Source organism: Patagioenas fasciata, chromosome 33 (genome assembly GCF_037038585.1).
Source record: "Patagioenas fasciata isolate bPatFas1 chromosome 33, bPatFas1.hap1, whole genome shotgun sequence".
Lineage (NCBI taxonomy): Eukaryota > Metazoa > Chordata > Aves > Columbiformes > Columbidae > Patagioenas > Patagioenas fasciata.
In genome coordinates this window covers 932,075-953,968 of record NC_092552.1, presented here as the reverse complement: position 1 = coordinate 953,968, position 21,894 = coordinate 932,075, and the positions used below count along the sequence as shown (strand labels likewise).

Here is a 21,894-nt window from a genome sequence, read left to right as displayed (position 1 = left end):
GTGGCATCCCCCAAGGAGCCACCTGCACCCAGTGAGTGGGGACAGGGACAGGGGGGTGTCCCCAAAGTGCTGGGGTTGTGTGGCATCCCCGAGGAGCCACCTGCACCCAGTGAGTGGGGACAGGGACAGTGGGGGTGTCCCCAAGGTGCTGGGGTTGTGTGGCCCCCCCAAGGAGCCACCTGCACCCAGTGAGTGGGGACAGGGACAGGGGGGTGTCCCCAAGGTGCTGGGGTTGTGTGGCATCCCCGAGGAGCCACCTGCACCCAGTGAGTGGGGACAGGGACAGGTGGGGTGTCCCCAAGGTGCTGGGGTTGTGTGGGACGCCCCCCAAGGAGCCACCTGCACCCAGTGAGTGGGGACAGGGACAGGGGGGTGTCCCCAAGGTGCTGGGGTTGTGTGGCCCCCCCGAGGAGCCACCTGCACCCAGTGAGTGGGGACAGGGACAGGTGGGGTGTCCCCAAGGTGCTGGGGTTGTGTGGCATCCCCCAAGGAGCCACCTGCACCCAGTGAGTGGGGACAGGGACAGGGGGGTGTCCCCAAGGTGCTGGGGTTGTGTGGCATCCCCGAGGAGCCACCCGCACCCAGTGAGTGGGGACAGGGACAGGGGGGTGTCCCCAAGGTGCTGGGGTTGTGTGGCATCCCCGAGGAGCCACCCGCACCCAGTGAGTGGGGACAGGGACAGGGGGGTGTCCCCAAAGTGCTGGGGTTGTGTGGCATCCCCCAAGGAGCCACCTGCACCCAGTGAGTGGGGACAGGGACAGGTGGGGTGTCCCCAAGGTGCTGGGGTTGTGTGGCCCCCCCGAGGAGCCACCCACACCCAGTGAGTGGGGACAGGGACAGGGGGGTGTCCCCAAGGTGCTGGGGTTGTGTGGCATCCCCGAGGAGCCACCTGCACCCAGTGAGTGGGGACAGGGACAGGTGGGGTGTCCCCAAAGTGCTGGGGTTGTGTGGCCCCCCCGAGGAGCCACCTGCACCCAGTGAGTGGGGACAGGGACAGGGGGGGTGTCCCCAAGGTGCTGGGGTTGTGTGGCCCCCCCGAGGAGCCACCCGCACCCAGTGAGTGGGGACAGGGACAGGGGGGTGTCCCCAAGGTGCTGGGGTTGTGTGGCATCCCCGAGGAGCCACCCGCACCCAGTGAGTGGGGACAGGGACAGGGGGGTGTCCCCAAGGTGCTGGGGTTGTGTGGCATCCCCGAGGAGCCACCTGCACCCAGTGAGTGGGGACAGGGACAGGGGGGTGTCCCCAAGGTGCTGGGGTTGTGTGGCATCCCCGAGGAGCCACCCGCACCCAGTGAGTGGGGACAGGGACAGGTGGGGTGTCCCCAAAGTGCTGGGGTTGTGTGGCATCCCCGAGGAGCCACCTGCACCCAGTGAGTGGGGACAGGGACAGGGGGGTGTCCCCAAGGTGCTGGGGCTGCGCGGGACCCCCAAGGAGCCACCCGCACTCAGTGAGTGGGGACAGGGACAGTGGGGGTGTCCCCAAAGTGCTGGGGTTGTGTGGCCCCACCCCTGTCCCCATGGGTACCCATCTGTCCCCATCCCCACTGGGTACCCGCTCTGTCCCCACCCCTGTCCCCATGGATCCCCATCTGTCCCCATGGGTACCCATCTGTCCCCATCCCCACTGGGTACCCCATGTGTCCCCATCCCCATGGGTCCCATCTGTCCCCATCCCCACTGGGTACCCCATGTGTCCCCATCCCCATGGGTCCCATCTGTCCCCATCCCCATGGGTCCCATCTGTCCCTATTCCCACTGGGTACCCGCTCTGTCCCCATCCTCACTCGATGCCCATCTGTCCCCATCCCCATCCCCACTGGGTACCCCATGTGTCCCCATCCCCATGGGTCCTATCTGTCCCCATGGGTCCCATCTGTCCCTATCCCCACTGGGTACCCCATCTGTCCCCATCCTCACTCGATGCCCATCTGTCCCCATCCCCACTGGGTACCCCATGTGTCCCCATCCCCATCCCCATGGGTCCCATCTGTCCCCATCGCCATGGGTCCCACCTGTCCCCATGGGTCCCATGTGTCCCCATCCCCATGGGTCCCACCTGTTCCCATCCCCATGGGTCCCACCTGTCCCCATGGGTCCCATCTGTCCCCATCGCCATGGGTCCCATCTGTCCCTATCCCCACGGGTCCCACCTGTCCCCATGGGTCCCATCTGTCCCCATGGGTCCCATCTGTTCCCATCCCCATGGGTCCCATGTGTCCCCATCCCCATGGGTCCCACCTGTCCCCATGGGTCCCATCTGTCCCTAGCCCCACTGGGTACCCCATCTGTCCCCATCCTCACTGGATGCCCATTTGTCCCCATCCCCCTCCCCACTGGGTACCCCACCTGTTCCCATCCCCATGGGTCCCATCTGTCCCCATCTCCACGGGTCCCATCTGTCCCCATGAGTACCCATCCTTCCCCACCCCTGTCCCCATGGGTTCCCCATCCCCATGGGTCCCACCTGTTCCCATGGGTCCCATCTGTCCCCACCTGTCCCCATGGGTCCCACCTGTCCCCGTGGGTCCCACCTGTCCCCACGGGTCCCATCTGTCCCCATCCCCATGGGTCCCACCTGTCCCCATGGGTCCCATCTGTCCCTAGCCCCACTGGGTACCCCATCTGTCCCCATCCTCACTGGATGCCCATTTGTCCCCATCCCCCTCCCCACTGGGTACCCCACCTGTTCCCATGGGTCCCATCTGTCCCCATCTCCACGGGTCCCATCTGTCCCCATGAGTACCCATCCTTCCCCACCCCTGTCCCCATGGGTTCCCCATCCCCATGGGTCCCACCTGTTCCCATGGGTCCCATCTGTCCCCACGTGTCCCCATGGGTCCCACCTGTCCCCATCCCCATGGGTCCCACCTGTTCCCATAGGTACCCATCCTTCCCCACCCCTGTCCCCATGGGTCCCACCTGTTCCCATGGGTCCCATCTGTCCCCACCTGTCCCCACGGGTCCCATCTGTCCCCATCTCCACGGGTCCCATCTGTCCCCATGAGTACCCATCCTTCCCCACCCCTGTCCCCATGGGTTCCCCATCCCCATGGGTCCCACCTGTCCCCATGGGTCCCATCTGTCCCCATCCCCATGGGGTACCCCATCTGGCCCCATGGGTCCCCATCCTTCCCCACACCGCTGTCCCCATGGGTTCCCCATCCCCATGGGTCCCACCTGTCCCCATGGGTCCCATCTGTCCCCATCTCCACGGGTCCCATCTGTCCCCATGAGTACCCATCCTTCCCCACCCCTGTCCCCATGGGTTCCCCATCCCCATGGGTCCCACCTGTTCCCATGGGTCCCATCTGTCCCCACCTGTCCCCATGGGTCCCACCTGTCCCCATGGGTCCCACCTGTCCCCACGGGTCCCATCTGTCCCCATCCCCATGGGTCCCACCTGTCCCCATGGGTCCCATCTGTCCCCATCCCCACGGGTCCCATCTGTCCCCATGAGTACCCATCCTTCCCCACCCCTGTCCCCATGGGTTCCCCATCCCCATGGGTCCCACCTGTTCCCATGGGTCCCATCTGTCCCCACCTGTCCCCATGGGTCCCACCTGTCCCCATGGGTCCCACCTGTCCCCACGGGTCCCATCTGTCCCCATCCCCATGGGTCCCATCTGTCCCCATCCCCACGGGTCCCATCTGTCCCCATGAGTACCCATCCTTCCCCACCCCTGTCTCCATGGGTTCCCCATCCCCATGGGTCCCACCTGTCCCCATGGGTCCCATCTGTCCCCATCTCCACGGGTCCCATCTGTCCCCATGAGTACCCATCCTTCCCCACCCCTGTCCCCATGGGTTCCCCATCCCCATGGGTCCCACCTGTTCCCATGGGTCCCATCTGTCCCCACGTGTCCCCATGGGTCCCACCTGTCCCCATCCCCATGGGTCCCACCTGTTCCCATAGGTACCCATCCTTCCCCACCCCTGTCCCCATGGGTCCCACCTGTTCCCATGGGTCCCATCTGTCCCCACCTGTCCCCGCGGGTCCCATCTGTCCCCATCTCCACGGGTCCCATCTGTCCCCATGAGTACCCATCCTTCCCCACCCCTGTCCCCATGGGTTCCCCATCCCCATGGGTCCCACCTGTTCCCATGGGTCCCATCTGTCCCCACCTGTCCCCGCGGGTCCCATCTGTCCCCATGAGTACCCATCCTTCCCCACCCCTGTCCCCATGGGTTCCCCATCCCCATGGGTCCCACCTGTTCCCATGGGTCCCATCTGTCCCCACCTGTCCCCATGGGTCCCACCTGTTCCCATCCCCATGGGTCCCACCTGTCCCCATCCCCATGGGTCCCACCTGTTCCCATGGGTCCCATCTGTCCCCACCTGTCCCCAGGGGTCCCATCTGTCCCCATCCCCATGGGTCCCATCTGTCCCCATCCCCATGGGTCCCACCTGTCCCCATGGGTCCCATCTGTCCCCATCCCCATGGGGTACCCCATCTGGCCCCATGGGTCCCCATCCTTCCCCACACCGCTGTCCCCATGGGTTTCCCATCCCCATGGGTCCCACCTGTCCCCATGGGTCCCATCTGTCCCCATCTCCACGGGTCCCATCTGTCCCCATGAGTACCCATCCTTCCCCACCCCTGTCCCCATGGGTTCCCCATCCCCATGGGTCCCACCTGTTCCCATGGGTCCCATCTGTCCCCACCTGTCCCCATGGGTCCCACCTGTCCCCATCCCCATGGGTCCCACCTGTCCCCATCCCCATGGGTCCCACCTGTCCCCACGGGTCCCCCCTGTCCCCACCTGTCCCCACCTGTCCCCGTGTGTCCCTAGGCTCTCTTCAGGAGCTGATCTCGCAGACCATGGTGCACTGGGCGCAGGAGGCGTTCATCCAGAGCCCCGAGCTGGTGCGCGCCATGTTCAGCCTGCTGCACCGGCAGTACGACGGGCTGGGCGAGCTGTGCCGCGCGCTGCCCAAGGCCTACAGCATCAGCGCCCGCTCCGTGCCCGACACCCAGGCGCTGCTGCAGTGCCTGGGCCAGATCCGCTCGCTGCTCATCGTGCAGATGGGCCCCGAGGAGGAGACGCTCATGATCCAGAGCATCGGGTGCGTACGGACGCCCCCTGTCCCCAACAGGCTCCACGTGTCCCCAACAGGCACCCCTGGGTCACCCTGAGTCCCCAATGGGTTCCACATGTACTCATCCAGCACCCCCAGGTCACCCTGACTCCCCATCTGGCACCCCCGGGTCACCCTGAGTCCCCAACAGGCTCCATGTGTCCCCAACAGGCACCCCCTGGTCACCCTGAGTCCCCAATGGGCTCCACATGTCCCCATCCAGCACCCCTGGATCACCCTGAGTCCCCAACAGGCTCCACATGTCCCCATCCAGCACCCCTGGGTCACCCTGAGTCCCCAATGGGCTCCACATGTCCCCATCCAGCACCCCTGGGTCACCCTGAGTCCCCAATGGGCTCCACATGTCCCCATCCAGCACCCCTGGGTCACCCTGAGTCCCCAATGGGTTCCACATGTACTCATCCAGCACCCCCGGGTCACCCTGACTCCCCATCCAGCACCCCTGGGTCACCCTGAGTCCCCAACAGGCTCCACATGTCCCCATCCAGCACCCCTGGGTCACCCTGAGTCCCCAATGGGCTCCACATGTCCCCATCCAGCACCCCTGGATCACCCTGAGTCCCCAACAGGCTCCACATGTCCCCATCCAGCACCCCTGGGTCACCCTGAGTCCCCAATGGGCTCCACATGTCCCCATCCAGCACCCCTGGGTCACCCTGAGTCCCCAATGGGCTCCACATGTCCCCATCCAGCACCCCTGGGTCACCCTGAGTCCCCAATGGGTTCCACATGTACTCATCCAGCACCCCCGGGTCACCCTGACTCCCCATCCAGCACCCCTGGGTCACCCTGAGTCCCCAACAGGCTCCACATGTCCCCATCCAGCACCCCTGGGTCACCCTGAGTCCCCAATGGGCTCCACATGTCCCCATCCAGCACCCCTGGGTCACCCTGAGTCCCCAATGGGCTCCACATGTCCCCATCCAGCACCCCTGGATCACCCTGAGTCCCCAATGGGCTCCACATGTCCCCATCCAGCACCCCTGGGTCACCCTGAGTCCCCAACAGGCTCCACATGTCCCCATCCAGCACCCCTGGGTCACCCTGAGTCCCCAATGGGCTCCACATGTCCCCATCCAGCACCCCTGGGTCACCCTGAGTCCCCAATGGGCTCCACATGTCCCCATCCAGCACCCCTGGGTCACCCTGAGTCCTCATCCGGCACCCTGTGTCCTCAACAGGCTCCATGTGTCCCCAGCAGGCACCCCCAGGTCACCCTGAGTCCCCAATGGGCTCCACGTGTCCCCATCCAGCACCCCCGGGTCACCCTGAGTCCCCAATGGGCTCCACGTGTCCCCATCCAGCACCCCCGGGTCACCCTGAGTCCCCAACAGGCACCCTCGGCTCACCCTGTGTCCCCAGCAGTCACCCCCAGGCACCCTGTGTCCCCATCCAGCACCCCTGGGTCACCCCGTGTCCCTTCTGAGCACTCCAGGTCACGCCACGTCCCCACCAGGCACCCCATGTCCCCTCTGCCCCCTGTCCCCCTCCCTGGGCACCCCATGTCCCCACCCGGCACCCCATGTCCCCTCTGCCCCCTGTCCCCCTCCCCGGGCACCCTCTGTCCCCATCAGCATCCGGTGTCCCCAGTCACCCCGTGTCCCCACCAGGCACCCCATGTCCCCTCTATGCCCTGTCCCCCTCCCCGGGCACCCTCTGTCCCCATCAGCATCCAGTGTCCCCAGTCACCCCATGTCCCCACCAGGCACCCCATGTCCCCTCTGCCCCCTGTCCCCCTCCCCGGGCACCCTCTGTCCCCATCAGCATCCGGTGTCCCCAGTCACCCCGTGTCCCCACCAGGCACCCCATGTCCCCTCCAGGCACCCCATGTCCCCTCTGTGCCCTGTCCCCCTCCCTGGGCACCCCATGTCCCCACCAGGCACCCCATGTCCCCACCCGGCACCCCATGTCCCCTCTGCCCCCTGTCCCCCTCACCGGGCACCCTCTGTCCCCATCAGCATCCGGTGTCCCCAGTCACCCCATGTCCCCACCAGGCACCCCATGTCCCCTCCAGGCACCCCATGTCCCCTCTGCCCCCTGTCCCCCTCCCTGGGCACCCCATGTCCCCACCCGGCACCCCATGTCCCCTCTGCCCCCTGTCCCCCTCCCCGGGCACCCTCTGTCCCCATCAGCATCCGGTGTCCCCAGTCACCCTGTGTCCCCACCAGGCACCCCATGTCCCCTCTGTGCCCTGTCCCCCTCCCTGGGCACCCCATGTCCCCACCAGGCACCCCATGTCCCCTCCAGGCACCCCATGTCCCCTCTGCCCCCTGTCCCCCTCCCTGGGCACCCTCTGTCCCCATCAGCATCCGGTGTCCCCAGTCACCCCGTGTCCCCACCAGGCACCCCATGTCCCCTCCAGGCACCCCATGTCCCCTCTGTGCCCTGTCCCCCTCCCTGGGCACCCCATGTCCCCTCCAGGCACCCCATGTCCCCTCTGTGCCCTGTCCCCCCTCCCCGGGCACCCTCTGTCCCCATCAGCATCCGGTGTCCCCAGTCACCCCGTGTCCCCACCAGACACCCCATGTCCCCTCTGCCCCCTGTCCCCCTCCCTGGGCACCCCATGTCCCCTCCAGGCACCCCATGTCCCCTCCAGGCACCCCATGTCCCCTCTATGCCCTGTCCCCCTCCCTGGGCACCCTCTGTCCCCATCAGCATCCCATGTCCCCACCAGTGTCCCCAGGCACCCCATGTCCCCTCTGCGCACCCCACATCCCCCCCAGCACCCCATAACCCCCCCAAGCCACCCAGCCACCCCCCGGTGACGTCCCCATGTCCCCTTTGTGTCCCCCCCCAGGAACATCATGAACAACAGGGTTTTCTACCAGCACCCCAACCTGATGCGAGCACTGGGGATGCACGAGACCGTCATGCAGGTCATGGTCAGCGTGCTGGGGGGCGGCGAATCCAAGGTGAGCCCCCCCATCCCCCAGTGTCCCCACAGTGTCCCCCGGTGTCCCCTGACCCCTCCTGTCCCCGTGTCCCCCCCCAGGAGATCCGGTTCCCCAAGATGGTGACCAACTGCTGCCGCTTCCTCTGCTACTTCTGCCGCATCAGCCGCCAGAACCAGCGCGCCATGTTCGACCACCTGGGCTACCTGCTGGAGAACAGCAGCATCGGCCTGGGTGGGTGTCCCCAGTGTCACCCCCTGCCACCCCTGGCCCCTCCCTGTCACCCCCTGGCAACCCTGCATCACCCCCCTGCCACCTCCCTGTCACCCCCTGCCACCCCTGGCCCCTCCCTGTCACCCCCTGGCACTCCCATGTCAGCCCCTGCCACCCCAGTGTCACCCCCTGTCCCCTCCCTGTCACCCCCTGGCAACCCTGCATCACCCCCCTGCCACCTCCCTGTCACCCCCTGCCACCCCTGTCCCCTCCCTGTCACCCCCTGGCACTCCCATGTCAGCCCCTGCCACCCCAGTGTCACCCCCTGTCCCCTCCCTGTCACCCCCTGTCCCCTCCCTGTCACCCCCTGGCACTCCCATGTCACCCCCTGCCACCTCCCTGTCACCCCCTGGCACTCCCATGTCAGCCCCTGACACCCCAGTGTCACCCCCTGTCCCCTCCCTGTCACCCCCTGGCACTCCCATGTCAGCCCCTGACACCCCAGTGTCACCCCCCGTCCCCTCCCTGGCACCCCCTGGCACTCCCATGTCAGCCCCTGACACCCCAGTGTCACCCCCTGCCACCTCCCTGTCACCCCCTGGCACTCCCATGTCAGCCCCTGCCACCCCAGTGTCACCCCCTGTCCCCTCCCTGTCACCCCCTGGCACTCCCATGTCAGCCCCTGACACCCCCGTCCCCTCCCTGTCACATCCTGTCCCCTCCCTGCCACCCCTGTTCCCTCCCTGTCACCCCCTGGCACCCCAGTGTCACCCCCTGCCACCCCTGTCCCCTCCCTGTCATCCCCTGCCACCCCTGTCCCCTCCCTGTCACATCCTGTCCCCTCCCTGCCACCCCTGTTCCCTCCCTGTCACCCCCATGTCACCCCAGTGTCACCCCCTGCCACCCCATCCCCTCCCCATCACCCCCTGGCAGCCCAATGTCACCCCAGTGTCCCCTCCCTGCCACCCCTGTCTTCTCCCTGTCACCCCCTGCCACCCCAGTGTCACCCCCTGTCACCCTCTGCCACAGCTGTCCCCTCCCTCGTACCCCACTGTCACCCCCTGCCACCCCCATGTCACCCCCTGCCACCCCTGTCCCCTCCCCGTCACCCCAGTGTCACCCCCTGGCACCCCCATGTCACCCCCTGCCACCCCTGTCCCCTCCCCGTCACCCCAGTGTCACCCCCTGCCACCCCCATGTCACCCCCTGCCACCCCTGTCCCCTCCCCGTCACCCCCTGTCACCCTAGTGTCACCCCCCGGCACCCCCATGTCACCCCCTGTCACCCCCATGTCACCCCCTACCACCCCTGTCCCCTCCCTGTCACCCCCATGTCACCCCCTACCACCCCTGTCCCCTCCCTGTCACCCCCATGTCAGCCCAATGTCACCCCCTGGCACCCCAGTGTCACCCCCTGCCACCCCTGTCCCCTCCCTGTGTCCCTGACCCCCCCAATGTGTCCCCATCACCCTGACCCCCCCAATGTGTCCCCAAAAGGCATGAGGGGCTCGACCCCCCTGGACGTGGCGGCCGCGTCCGTGATCGACAACAACGAGCTGGCTCTGGCGCTGAAGGAGCAGGACCTGGAGAAGGTGGGTGACACGGGGACCTCGGGGCCACGTCCCCAGGGCTGTGACGCCCCCGGTGACGTGTCCCCGTGTCCCCATTGTCCCCGCAGGTGGTGACGTACCTGGCGAGCTGCGGGCTACAGAGCTGCCCCATGCTGCTGGCCAAGGGCTACCCCGATATCGGCTGGAACCCCTGCGGGGGCGAGCGCTACCTCGACTTCCTGCGCTTCGCCGTCTTTGTCAACGGTGAGGGACAGGGGGGTCCCCATGTCCCCTGACCCCCCCCGGGGTCCCTGTGTCCCCCCCCGGGGTCCCTGTGTCCCCACCCTGTGGGTACCTGCACCCCCATGTGCCCATCGCAGCACCGTGGTGACCATGAGGGGAAAACTGGGGTGACATGGGAGGGATCCTTGGGTGTCCTGGTGTCCCCATCACCCCCATGTCCCCCCGGCACTTGGTGTCCCAGTGTCCCCCGATGTCCCCATCACTCCCATGTCGTCCCGGTGTCCCCCGATGTCCCCATCACTCCCATGTCCCCCCAGCACCCGGTGTCCTGGTGTCCCCCGATGTCTCCATCACCCCCACGTCCCCCCGGCACCCGGTGTCCCCCGATGTCCCCATCACCCCCACATCCCCCCGGCACCCAGTGTCCCCCGATGTCCCCATCACCCCCACATCCCCCCGGCACCCGGTGTCCCCCGATGTCCCCATCACCCCCATGCCCCCCCAGCACCCGGTGTCCCAGTGTCCCCTGATGTCCCCCTGGGACTTGGTGTCCCCCAATGTCCCCATCACCCCCACGTCCCCCTGGCACCCGGTGTCCCCCGATGTCCCAGTCACCCCCACGCCCCCCCAGCACCCGGTGTCCCAGTGTCCCCTGATGTCCCCCTGGAACTTGGTGTCCCCCAATGTCCCCATCACCCCCACGTCCCCCCAGCACCCGGTGTCCCCCGATGTCCCAGTCACCCCCACGCCCCCCCAGCACCCGGTGTCCCAGTGTCCCCTGATGTCCCCCTGGGACTTGGTGTCCCCCAATGTCCCCATCACCCCCACGTCCCCCTGGCACCCGGTGTCCCCCGATGTCCCAGTCACCCCCACGCCCCCCCAGCACCCGGTGTCCCAGTGTCCCCTGATGTCCCCCTGGGACTTGGTGTCCCCCAATGTCCCCATCACCCCCACGTCCCCCCAGCACCCGGTGTCCCCCGATGTCCCCATCACCCCCACGCCTCCCCAGCACCCGGTGTCCCAGTGTCCCCTGATGTCCCCCTGGGACTTGGTGTCCCCCAATGTCCCCATCACCCCCACGTCCCCCTGGCACCCGGTGTCCCCCGATGTCCCAGTCACCCCCACGCCCCCCCAGCACCCGGTGTCCCAGTGTCCCCTGATGTCCCCCTGGGACTTGGTGTCCCCCAATGTCCCCATCACCCCCACGCCCCCCCGGCACCCGGTGTCCCCGCGCCCCCCGACGTCCCCGCGTCCCGCAGGGGAGAGCGTGGAGGAGAACGCCAACGTGGTGGTGCGGCTGCTGATCCGGCGGCCCGAGTGCTTCGGGCCCGCGCTGCGCGGCGAGGGCGGCTCGGGGCTGCTGGCCGCCATCCAGGACGCCATCGCCATCGCGCAGGACCCGGCCCGCGACGGGCCCAGCGGGCGCCGGGAGCGCCGGCGCGAGCCGTGAGTGGCCGGGAGTGGGAGGGAAGGGCTGTGATTGGGCGGGAGGAGCTGTGAATGGGTGGGACCTGGGAGTGGGTCCATTGAGAACCCTCCAGCCCCATTGAGAACCCTCCAACCCCACTGAGATCCCCCCCCAACCCACTCCTGATCCACCAACCCCACTGAGAACCCCCCAACCCAACCCTGATCCACCAACCCCATTGAGATCCCCCCAACCCCACTGAGAACCCCTCAACTCAATCCTGATCCACCAACCCCAGTGAGAACCTCCCAACCCAGTTCTGATCCACCAACCCCATTGAGATCCCCCCAACCCCACTGAGAACCCCCCAACCCAATCCTGATCCACCAACCCCATTGAGATCCCCCCAACCCCACTGAGAACCCCCCAACCCAATCCTGATCCCCCAACCCCATTGAGATCCCCCCAACCCCGTTGAGATCCCCCAAACCCCATTGAGATTGCCCCAACCTCATTGAGAACCCTCCAACCTCATTGAGAACCCCCCAACCCTGCCGAGAATCCCCCAAGTCCATTCAGACCCTTCAACCCCATTGAGAACCCTCCAACCCCATTGAGATCCCCCCAGCCTCATTGAGATCCCCCCAACCCCACTGAGAACCCCCAAGTCCATTCAGACCCTTCAACCCCATTGAGATCTCCTCAACCCCATTGAGATCCCCCCAACCCCACTGAGAACCCCCCAACCCAATCCTGATCCACCAACCCCATTGAGAACCCTCCAACCCCACTGAGAACCCCTCAAGTCCATCCAGACCCCTCAACCCCATTGAGAACCCTCCAACCCCATTGAGATTCCCCCAACCCCACTGAGAACCCCCCCAACCCCATTGAGAACCCTTCAACCCCACTGAGATCTCTCCAACCCAATCCTGATCCACCAACCGCATTGAGAACCCCCCAACCCAATCCGCTCCCCCCAACTCCATCCAGACCCCCTCAGCGGGCCCTCGGGAGGGGCGGGAGGAGCCGTGATTGGGTGGGAGGAGCCGTGAATGGGCGGGAGGAGCCGTGAATGGGCAGGCGAGCCGTGATTGGTCGGATGAGCTGTGAATGGGCAGGCGAGCGTGAATGGGCGGGAGGAGCCGTGAATGGGCGGGAGGAGCCGTGAATGGGCGGGAGGAGCCGTGAATCAGTGGGAGGAGCCGTGAATGGGCAGGCGAGCTGTGATTGGCCGGATGAACTCTGAATGGGCCCGAGGAGCCGGGAGTGGGCGGGAGAAGCCGTGAGTGGGCGGGACGAGCCATGAATGGGCGGGGTGAGCCGTGATTGGTCGGATGAGCTGTGAATGGGTGGGAGAAGTCATGAATGGGCAGGACGAGCTGTGAATGGGCGGGACGAACCGTGAATGGGTGGGGTGAACTCTGATTGGGCAGAATGAGCTGTGATTGAGCGGGAGGAGCCATAAATGGATGGGACGCGATGTGATGGGGCAGCTGGAGCGATGCTGTGTTTCCTGTGTCCCCCCCTTGTGTCTCCCACCCCCTGACCCCCCTGTCCCCCCAGATTTGGGCCTGAGGAGCCCCCCGAGGAGAGCCGTGTGCACCTGGGCAATGCCATCATGTCCTTCTACGCCGCCCTCATCGACCTGCTGGGGCGCTGTGCCCCCGAGATGCACGTGAGCATGGGGGAAAACGGGGTGACACACACCCGGGGGGGGGACACAGGGTGACACACACCCGGGGGGACACATGGGGGTGGCACACACCCCTGGGGGGACATGGGGGGTGACACACACCCCGGGGGGGTGACACACACCCCTGGGGGACACAGGGTGACACACACCGGGGGGGACACATGGGGGTGGCACACACCCCTGGGGGGACATGGGGGGTGACACACACCCCGGTGGGGTGACACATGGGGGTGACACATGCCCCGGGGGGGGCACAGGGGTGACACATGGGAGGTGCCACACACCCTGGGTGGGGGGGACACGGGGGTGACACACACCTGGGGGGGGCCATGGGGTGACATGCACCCCAGGGGGGACACGAGGGTGGGGGGACACGGGGGTGACACACACCCTGATGGGGGGACACGGGAGGTGACACACACCCCTGGAGGGGGACATGGGGTGATGCACACCCCTGGGGGGCATGGGGTGACACACACCAGGGGGACACATGGGGGTGACACACACCCCTGGGAGACACAGGGTGACACACACCCGGGGGGACACATGGGGGTGGCACACACCCCTGGGGGGACATGGGGGGTGACACACACCCCGGGGGGGTGACACATGGGGGTGACACACGCCCCGAGGGGGGCACAGGGGTGACACATGGGAGGTGCCACACACCCTGGGTGGGGGGGACATGGGGGTGACACACACCTGGGGGTGGGGGACATGGGGTGACATGCACCCCAGGGGGGACACGAGGGTGGGGGGACACGGGGGTGACACACACCCTGATGGGGGGACACGGGAGGTGACACACACCCCTGGAGGGGGACATGGGGTGATGCACACCCCTGGGGGACACAGGGTGACACACACCGGGGGGGACACATGGGGGTGGCACACACCCCTGGGGGGACATGGGGGGTGACACACACCCCGGTGGGGTGACACATGGGGGTGACACACGCCCCGAGGGGGGCACGGGGTGACACATGGGAGGTGCCACACACCCTGGGTGGGGGGGACACGGGGGTGACACACACCTGGGGGGGGCCATGGGGTGGCACACCCTGGACAGGGGGGACATGGGGTGACATGCACCCTGATGGGGGGACACGGGAGGTGACACACACTCCTGGGGGACACAGGGTGACATACACCGCGGGGACACATGGGGGTGACACACACCCCTGGGGGGGGACACAGGGTGACACACACCCCTGGGGGGGGAACATGGGGTGACACACAGCCCTGGGGGACACAGGGTGACATACACCGCGGGGACACATGGGGGTGACACACACCCCTGGGGGGGGACATGGGGTGACACACACCCCTGGGGGTAGGCACAGGGTGACACACACCATGGGGACATGGGGGTGACACACACACCCTGGGGGGGGCACAGGGGTGACACACAGCCCTGGAGGTGGACACAGGGTGACACACCCTGGGGGGGGACACGGTGTGCCACACACCCGGGGGGGACACAAAGGTGAGGGGACATGGGGGTGACACACACCCTGGGGGGGTGACACACACCCGGGGGGGCGCACAGGGGTGACACACACCCCTGGGGGACATGGGGGTGACACATACTGGGGGGGTGACACAGGGGTGCCACACACCCTAGGGGAGGGGGGACACGGGGGTGCCACACACCCTGGGTGGACACATGGGAGGTGCCACACACCCCGGGGGGGACACGGGGGGTGACACGCGCCCCACGGGGGACATGGGGTGCCACACACCCAGGGGGGACACAAGAGGGGGGACACAAGGGTGAGGGGACATGGGAGTGACACAAACCCTGGGTGGGTGACACACACCCCTGAGAGACATGGGGGTGACACAGGGGTGCCACACACCTTAGTGGGGGGGGACACAGAGTGACACACACCCCGGGGGGGTGACACATGGGGGTGACACACAGCCCGGGGGGGGCATGGCCGGGGTGACCCCCTCCGTGTCCCCTCCGTGTCCCCTCCGCAGCTGATCCAGGCCGGGAAGGGGGAGGCCCTGCGGATCCGCGCCATCCTGCGCTCGCTGGTGCCGCTGGAGGACCTGGTGGGGGTCATCAGCCTCCCCCTGCAGATCCCCGCCCTCGGCAAAGGTGGGGACACCGGGGGGGTCCCAGGATGGGGGGGACAGGGGGCTCTTGGGGTGCCCAGTGACACTGGGAGGAACTGGGCTGGGGGATGTGGGGGTGCCCAGTGACACTGGGGGGGAACTGGGCTGGGGGCTCTTGGGGTGCCCAGTGACACTGGGGGGGAACTGGGCTGGGACCATGGGGGTGCCCAATGACACTGGGAGGAACTGGGCTGGGGGATGTGGGGGTGCCCAGTGACACTGGGGGGGGAACTGATTTGGGGGCTCTTGGGGTGCCCAGTGACACTGGGGGGAACTGGGCTGGGGGCTCTTGGGGTGCCCAGTGACACTGGGGGGAACTGGGCTGGGGGATGTGGGGGTGCCCAGTGACACTGGGGGGAACTGGGCTGGGGGCTCTTGGGGTGCCCAGTGACACTTGGGGGGGAACTGGGCTGGGGGATGTGGGGGTGCCCAGTGACACTGGGGGGAACTGGGCTGGGGGCTCTTGGGGTGCCCAGTGACACTGGGGGGAACTGGGCTGGGGGCTCTTGGGGTGCCCAGTGACACTGGGGGGAACTGGGCTGGGGGATGTGGGGGTGCCCAGTGACACTGGGGGGAACTGGGCTGGGGGCTCTTGGGGTGCCCAGTGACACTTGGGGGGGAACTGGGCTGGGGGATGTGGGGGTGCCCAGTGACACTGGGGGGAACTGGGCTGGGGGCTCTTGGGGTGCCCAGTGACACTGGGGGGAACTGGGCTGGGGGCTCTTGGGGTGCCCAGTGGCACTGGGGGGAACTGGGCTGGGGGATGTTGGGGTGCCCGGTGGCACTGGGGGGAACTGGGTTGGGGGCTCTTGGGGTGCCCAGTGACACTGGGAGGAACTGGGCTGGGGGCTCTTGGGGTGCCCAGTGACACTGGGGGGAACTGGGCTGGGGGCTCTTGGGGTGCCCAGTGGCACTGGGGGGAACTGGGCTGGGGGATGTTGGGGTGCCCGGTGGCACTGGGGGGAACTGGGCTGGGGGCTCTTGGGGTGCCCAGTGACACTGGGGGGAACTGGGTTGGCGGCTCTTGGGGTGCCCAGTGGCACTGGGGGGAACTGGGCTGGGGGCTCTTGGGGTGCCCAGTGACACTGGGAGGAACTGGGCTGGGGGCTCTTGGGGTGCAGGGGGGTTTGGGGGTGCAGGGGGATGTGGGCAGGGGGGTGCAGGGGGGTTTGGGGGTGCAGGGGGATGTGGGCAGGGGGATGCAGGGGGTTTGGGGGTGCAGGGGGATGTGGGCAGGGGGGATGCAGGGGGGTGCAGGGGGGTCTGGGGGGTGCAGGGGGATGTGGGCAGGGGGGTTTGGGGTGCAGGGGGGTCTGGGGTGTGCAGGAGGATGTGGGCAGGGGGATGCAGGGGGTTTGGGGGGTGCAGGGGGGTTTGGGGGTGCAGGGGGATGTGGGCAGGGGGGCGCAGGGGGGTTTGGGGGTGCAGGGGGGTCTGGGGGGTGCAGGGGGGTTTGGGGGTGCAGGGGGATGTGGGCAGGGGGGCACAGGGGGGTTTGGGGGTGCAGGGGGGTTCAGGGGTGCAGGGGGATGTGGGCAGGAGGGTGCAGGGGTGTTTGGGGGATGCAGGGGGATGCAGGGGTGTTTGGGGGGTGCAGGAGGGTGCAGGGGGTCTGGGGGTGCAGGGGAGTTTGGGGGTGCAGGGGGATGTGGGCAGGGGGGTTTGGGGGTTCAGGGGGGTTCAGGGGTGCAGGGGGATGTGGGCAGGAGGGTGCAGGGGTGTTTGGGGGATGCAGGGGGATGCAGGGGGTCTGGGGGTGCAGGGGGGTTCAGGGGTGCAGGGGGATGTGGGCAGGGGGGTGCAGGGGGGTCTGGGGGGTGCAGGGGGATTCAGGGGTGCAGGGGGATGTGGGCAGGGGGGTGCAGGGGTGTTTGGGGGATGCAGGGGGATGCAGGGGGTCTGGGGGTGCAGGGGTGTTTGGGGGATGCAGGGGGATGCAGGGGGTCTGGGGGTGCAGGGGGGTTCAGGGGTGCAGGGGGATGTGGGCAGGGGGGTGCAGGGGGGTGCAGGAGGGTGCAGGGGGTCTGGGGGTGCAGGGGGGTTCAGGGGTGCAGGGGGATGTGGGCAGGGGGATGCAGGGGGTCTGGGGGGTGCAGGGGGATGCAGGAGGGTGCAGGGGGTCTGGGGGGTGCAGGGATTTGCAGGCAGGGGGGGTGCAGGGGGGGTACAGGAGGGTCTGGGGGGCACAGGGTGGTCCAGGGGTGCAGGACACCCCCCAACGCCCGCGCCCCCCCGCAGACGGCAACGTGCTGGAGCCGCGCATGGCCGCCAGCTTCGTCCCCGAGCACAAGGCGCCCATGGTGCTGTTCCTGGACCGCGTGTACGGGGTGGAGAGCCAGGAGTTCCTGCTGCGGGTGCTGGAGGTCGGGTTCCTGCCCGACATGCGGGCGGCCGCCTCGCTGGACACGGTGAGACCCCCCAAACCGGCCCCGGGACCCCCAAACCGGCCCCTGCCCCGTGGGATGGGTCCTGGAGTCCTCCTCATCTCCTCTGCTCCATGGGATGGGTTTGGGGTTCCCCTCGTCTCCTCTGCCCCATGGGGTGGGTTTGGGGTTCCCCTCATCTCCTCTGCCCCATGGGGTGGGTCTGGGGTTCCCCTCATCTCCTCTGCCCCATGGGGTGGGTTTGGGGTTCCCCTCATCTCCTCTGCTCCATGGGGTGGGTTTGGGGTTCCCCTCATCTCCTCTGCCCCATGGGGTGGGTTTGGGGTTCCCCTCATCTCCTCTGCTCCATGGGGTGGGTCTGGGGTTCCCCTCATCTCCTCTGCCCCATGGGGTGGGTTTGGGGTTCCCCTCATCTCCTCTGCCCCATGGGGTGGGTTTGGGGTTCCCCTCATCTCCTCTGCCCCATGGGGTGGGTCTGAGGTCCCCCAGATGTGCCATACCCCATAAGATTGTTATGGGGCCCCCCAGATGTGCTCTCTGGGATGGAGATGGGGTCCCCCAGATGTGCCATACCCTGTTGGGATGGCCATGGGGTCCCCCAGATGTGCTGTACCCCATGGGATTGTTATGGTGCCCCCCAGATGTGCTCTCTGGGATGGCCATGGGGTCCCCCAGATGTGCCGTACCCCATGGGATGGCCATCGGGTCCCCCAGATGTGTTCTATGGGATGGAGATGGGGTCCCCCAGATGTTCTCTATAGAATGGAGATGGTGTCCCCCAGATGTGCTCTATGGGATGGCCATGGGGTCCCCCATATGTGCTCTATGGGATGGAGATGGGGTCACCCCGATGTGCCGTACCCCATTGGGATGGAGATGGGGTCCCCCAGATGTGCCGTACCCCATTGGGACGGAGATGGGGTCCCCCGGTTGTGCTCCACGGGATGGCCATGGGGTCCCCCAGATGTGCTCCATGGGATAGCCATGGGGTCCCCCAGATGTGCTGTACCCCATAGTATTGTTATGGGATCCCCCAGATGTTCTCTATGGGATGGAGATTGGGTCCTCCAGATGTGCCGTACCCCATTGGGATGGAGATGGTGTCCCCCAGATGTGCTCTATGGGATGGCCATGGGGTCCCCCAGATGTGCTTTATGGGATGGTGATGGGGTCCCCCAGATGTTCTCTATAGGATGGAGATGGGCTCCTCCAGATGTGCCGTAATCCGTTGGGACGGAGATGGGGTCCCCCAGATGTGCTCCATGGGACGGCCATGGGGTCCCCCAGATGTGCTCTATGGGATGGCCATGGGGTCCCCCAGATGTGCTGTACCCCATAGTATTGTTATGGGATCCCCCAGATGTTCTCTATGGGATGGAGACGGGGTCCCCCAGATGTGCCGTACCCCATGGTTTCCCCCAACCGCCCTGTCCCCCCCCCAGGCCACATTCAGCACGACGGAGATGGCGCTGGCGCTGAACCGGTACCTGTGCCAGGCGGTGCTGCCGCTGGTCACCAAGTGCGCGCCGCTGTTCGCCGGCACCGAGCACCGCGCCATCATGGTGGACTCCATGCTGCACACCGTGTACCGGCTGTCCCGCGGGCGCGCGCTCACCAAGGCCCAGCGCGACGTCATCGAGGAGTGCCTGATGGCGCTGTGCCGGTGGGGACCCCCCGAACCCCAAAACCCCCATTGCACCCCCACATACCCCATTGAACCCCCATGTACCCCTCGGTGTCATCGAGCAGTGCCTGATGGCGCTGTGCCGGTGGGGACCCCCCGAACCCCAAAACCCCCATTGCACCCCCACATACCCCACTGAGCCCCCACTGAACCCCCACTGAACCCCCACATACCCCATTGAACCCCACATACCCCATTGAACCCCCATGTACCCCTCGGTGTCATCGAGCAGTGCCTCATGGCGCTGTGCCGGTGGGGACCCCCCCGAACCCCAAAACCCCCATTGCACCCCCACATACCCCACTGAACCCCCACTGAACCCCCACAGACCCCATTGAACCCCCACAAACCCCATTGAACCCCCATGTACCCCTCAGTGTCATCGAGCAGTGCCTGATGGCGCTGTGCCGGTGGGGACCCCCCGAACCCCAAAACCCCCATGGCACCCCCACAGACCCCATTGCACCCCCATATACCCCACTGCACCCCCACATACCCCATTGAACCCCCACAGACCCCACTGAACCCCCATGTACCCCTCGGTGTCATCGAGCAGTGCCTGATGGCGCTGTGCCGGTGGGGACCCCCCGAACCCCAAAACCCCCATTGCACCCCCACAGACCCCACTGAACCCCCACTGAACCCCCACATACCCCATTGAACCCCCACAGACCCCACTGAACCCCCATGTACCCCTCGGTGTCATCGAGCAGTGCCTGATGGCGCTGTGCCGGTGGGGACCCCCCGAACCCCAAAACCCCCATTGCACCCCCACAGACCCCACTGAACCCCCACATACCCCATTGAACCCCCACATATCCCACTGAACCCCCACAGACCCCACTGAACCCCCATGTACCCCTCGGTGTCATCGAGCAGTGCCTGATGGCGCTGTGCCGGTGGGGACCCCCCCCCCGAACCCCAAAACCCCCATTGCACCCCCACAGACCCCATTGAACCCCCACATACCCCATTGAACCCCCACATATCCCACTGAACCCCCACAGACCCCATTGAACCCCCATGTACCCCTCGGTGTCATCGAGCAGTGCCTGATGGCGCTGTGCCGGTGGGGACCCCCCGAACCCCAAAACCCCCATTGCACCCCCACAGACCCCATTGAACCCCCACATACCCCATTGAACCCCCACATATCCCACTGAACCCCCACAGACCCCATTGAACCCCCATGTACCCCTCGGTGTCATCGAGCAGTGCCTGATGGCGCTGTGCCGGTGGGGACCCCCCGAACCCCAAAACCCCCATTGCACCCCCACATACCCCACTGAGCCCCCACTGAACCCCCACTGAACCCCCACATACCCCATTGAACCCCCACAGACCCCATTGAACCCCCATGTACCCCTCAGTGTCATCGAGCAGTGCCTGATGGCGCTGTGCCGGTGGGGACCCCCCGAACCCCAAAACCCCCATTGCACCCCCACATACCCCACTGAGCCCCCACTGAACCCCCACTGAACCCCCACATACCCCATTGAACCCCCACAGACCCCATTGAACCCCCATGTACCCCTCGGTGTCATCGAGCAGTGCCTGATGGCGCTGTGCCGGTGGGGACCCCCCGAACCCCAAAACCCCCATTGCACCCCCACAGACCCCACTGAACCCCCACTGAACCCCCACAGACCCCATTGCACCCCCACAGACCCCACTGAACCCCCATGTACCCCTCGGTGTCATCGAGCAGTGCCTGATGGCGCTGTGCCGGTGGGGACCCCCCCCGAACCCCAAAACCCCCATTGCACCCCCACAGACCCCACTGAACCCCCACTGAACCCCCACATACCCCATTGAACCCCCACATACCCCACTGAACCCCCATGTACCCCTCAGTGTCATCGAGCAGTGCCTCATGGCGCTGTGCCGGTGGGGACCCCTGAACCCCAAAACCCCCCCGCATCCCCCTGTCCCCCCAACCACCCCCGTCCCCATGTCCCCCCAAACCCCCCCATGTCCCCCAGCGCCCCCGCGTCCCCCTGTCCCCCCAACCCCCGTGTCCCCCTGTCCGCAGCTCCATCCGTCCGTCCATGCTGCAGCACCTCCTGCGCCGCCTGGTCTTCGACGTCCCCATCCTCAACGAGTTCGCCAAGATGCCCCTCAAGGTGGGTACACGAGGGGGGGTCCCAGTGACACAGGGGGGGGTCCCGGTGACACGGGGGTCCCCTGATGTCCCCCCTGTCCCCCCCCAGCTGCTGACCAATCACTACGAGCGGTGCTGGAAGTACTACTGCCTGCCCAGCGGCTGGCCCAACCAGGGCGTCAGCTCCGAGGAGGAGCTGCACCTCACCCGCAAGCTCTTCTGGGGCATCTTCGAGTCCCTGGCGCACAAGGTGGGGACACGGGGACAATGGGGACATGGGGGGAACAAGGGGGATGGGTACATAGGGATAGGGGTAGGGATACAGGGATGGGGACATGGTGGTGGATGGGGATACAGGGGTGGATGGGGCCACCTCACCCGCAAGCTCTTCTGGGGCGTCTTCGAGTTCCTGGTGCACAAGGTGGGGACACGGGGACAATGGGGACATGGGGGGAACAAGGGAGATGGGTACATAGGGATAGGGGTAGGGATACAGGGATGGGGACA

The 21,894-nt window shown here is 66.9% G+C and overlaps 1 protein-coding gene across 6 annotated transcripts in view; it reads left to right on the top strand.

Annotated features, from left to right (window-relative positions):
- RYR1 (ryanodine receptor 1) overlaps positions 1 to 21,894 on the top strand; it is a 196,143-nt gene that overhangs the window by 83,958 nt on the left and 90,291 nt on the right. For all 6 annotated transcript variants that reach the window (XM_071800800.1, XM_071800799.1, XM_071800798.1 and 3 more), the window contains 12 exons: positions 4,791 to 5,064; positions 7,895 to 8,009; positions 8,090 to 8,222; positions 9,698 to 9,792; positions 9,879 to 10,014; positions 11,253 to 11,439; positions 12,968 to 13,079; positions 15,081 to 15,201; positions 17,457 to 17,626; positions 19,045 to 19,265; positions 21,319 to 21,409; positions 21,497 to 21,637. In XM_071800800.1, coding sequence (XP_071656901.1) covers positions 4,791 to 5,064; positions 7,895 to 8,009; positions 8,090 to 8,222; positions 9,698 to 9,792; positions 9,879 to 10,014; positions 11,253 to 11,439; positions 12,968 to 13,079; positions 15,081 to 15,201; positions 17,457 to 17,626; positions 19,045 to 19,265; positions 21,319 to 21,409; positions 21,497 to 21,637 — 1,796 coding nt within the window. The remainder of the gene's footprint in view (positions 1 to 4,790; positions 5,065 to 7,894; positions 8,010 to 8,089; positions 8,223 to 9,697; positions 9,793 to 9,878; positions 10,015 to 11,252; positions 11,440 to 12,967; positions 13,080 to 15,080; positions 15,202 to 17,456; positions 17,627 to 19,044; positions 19,266 to 21,318; positions 21,410 to 21,496; positions 21,638 to 21,894) is intronic.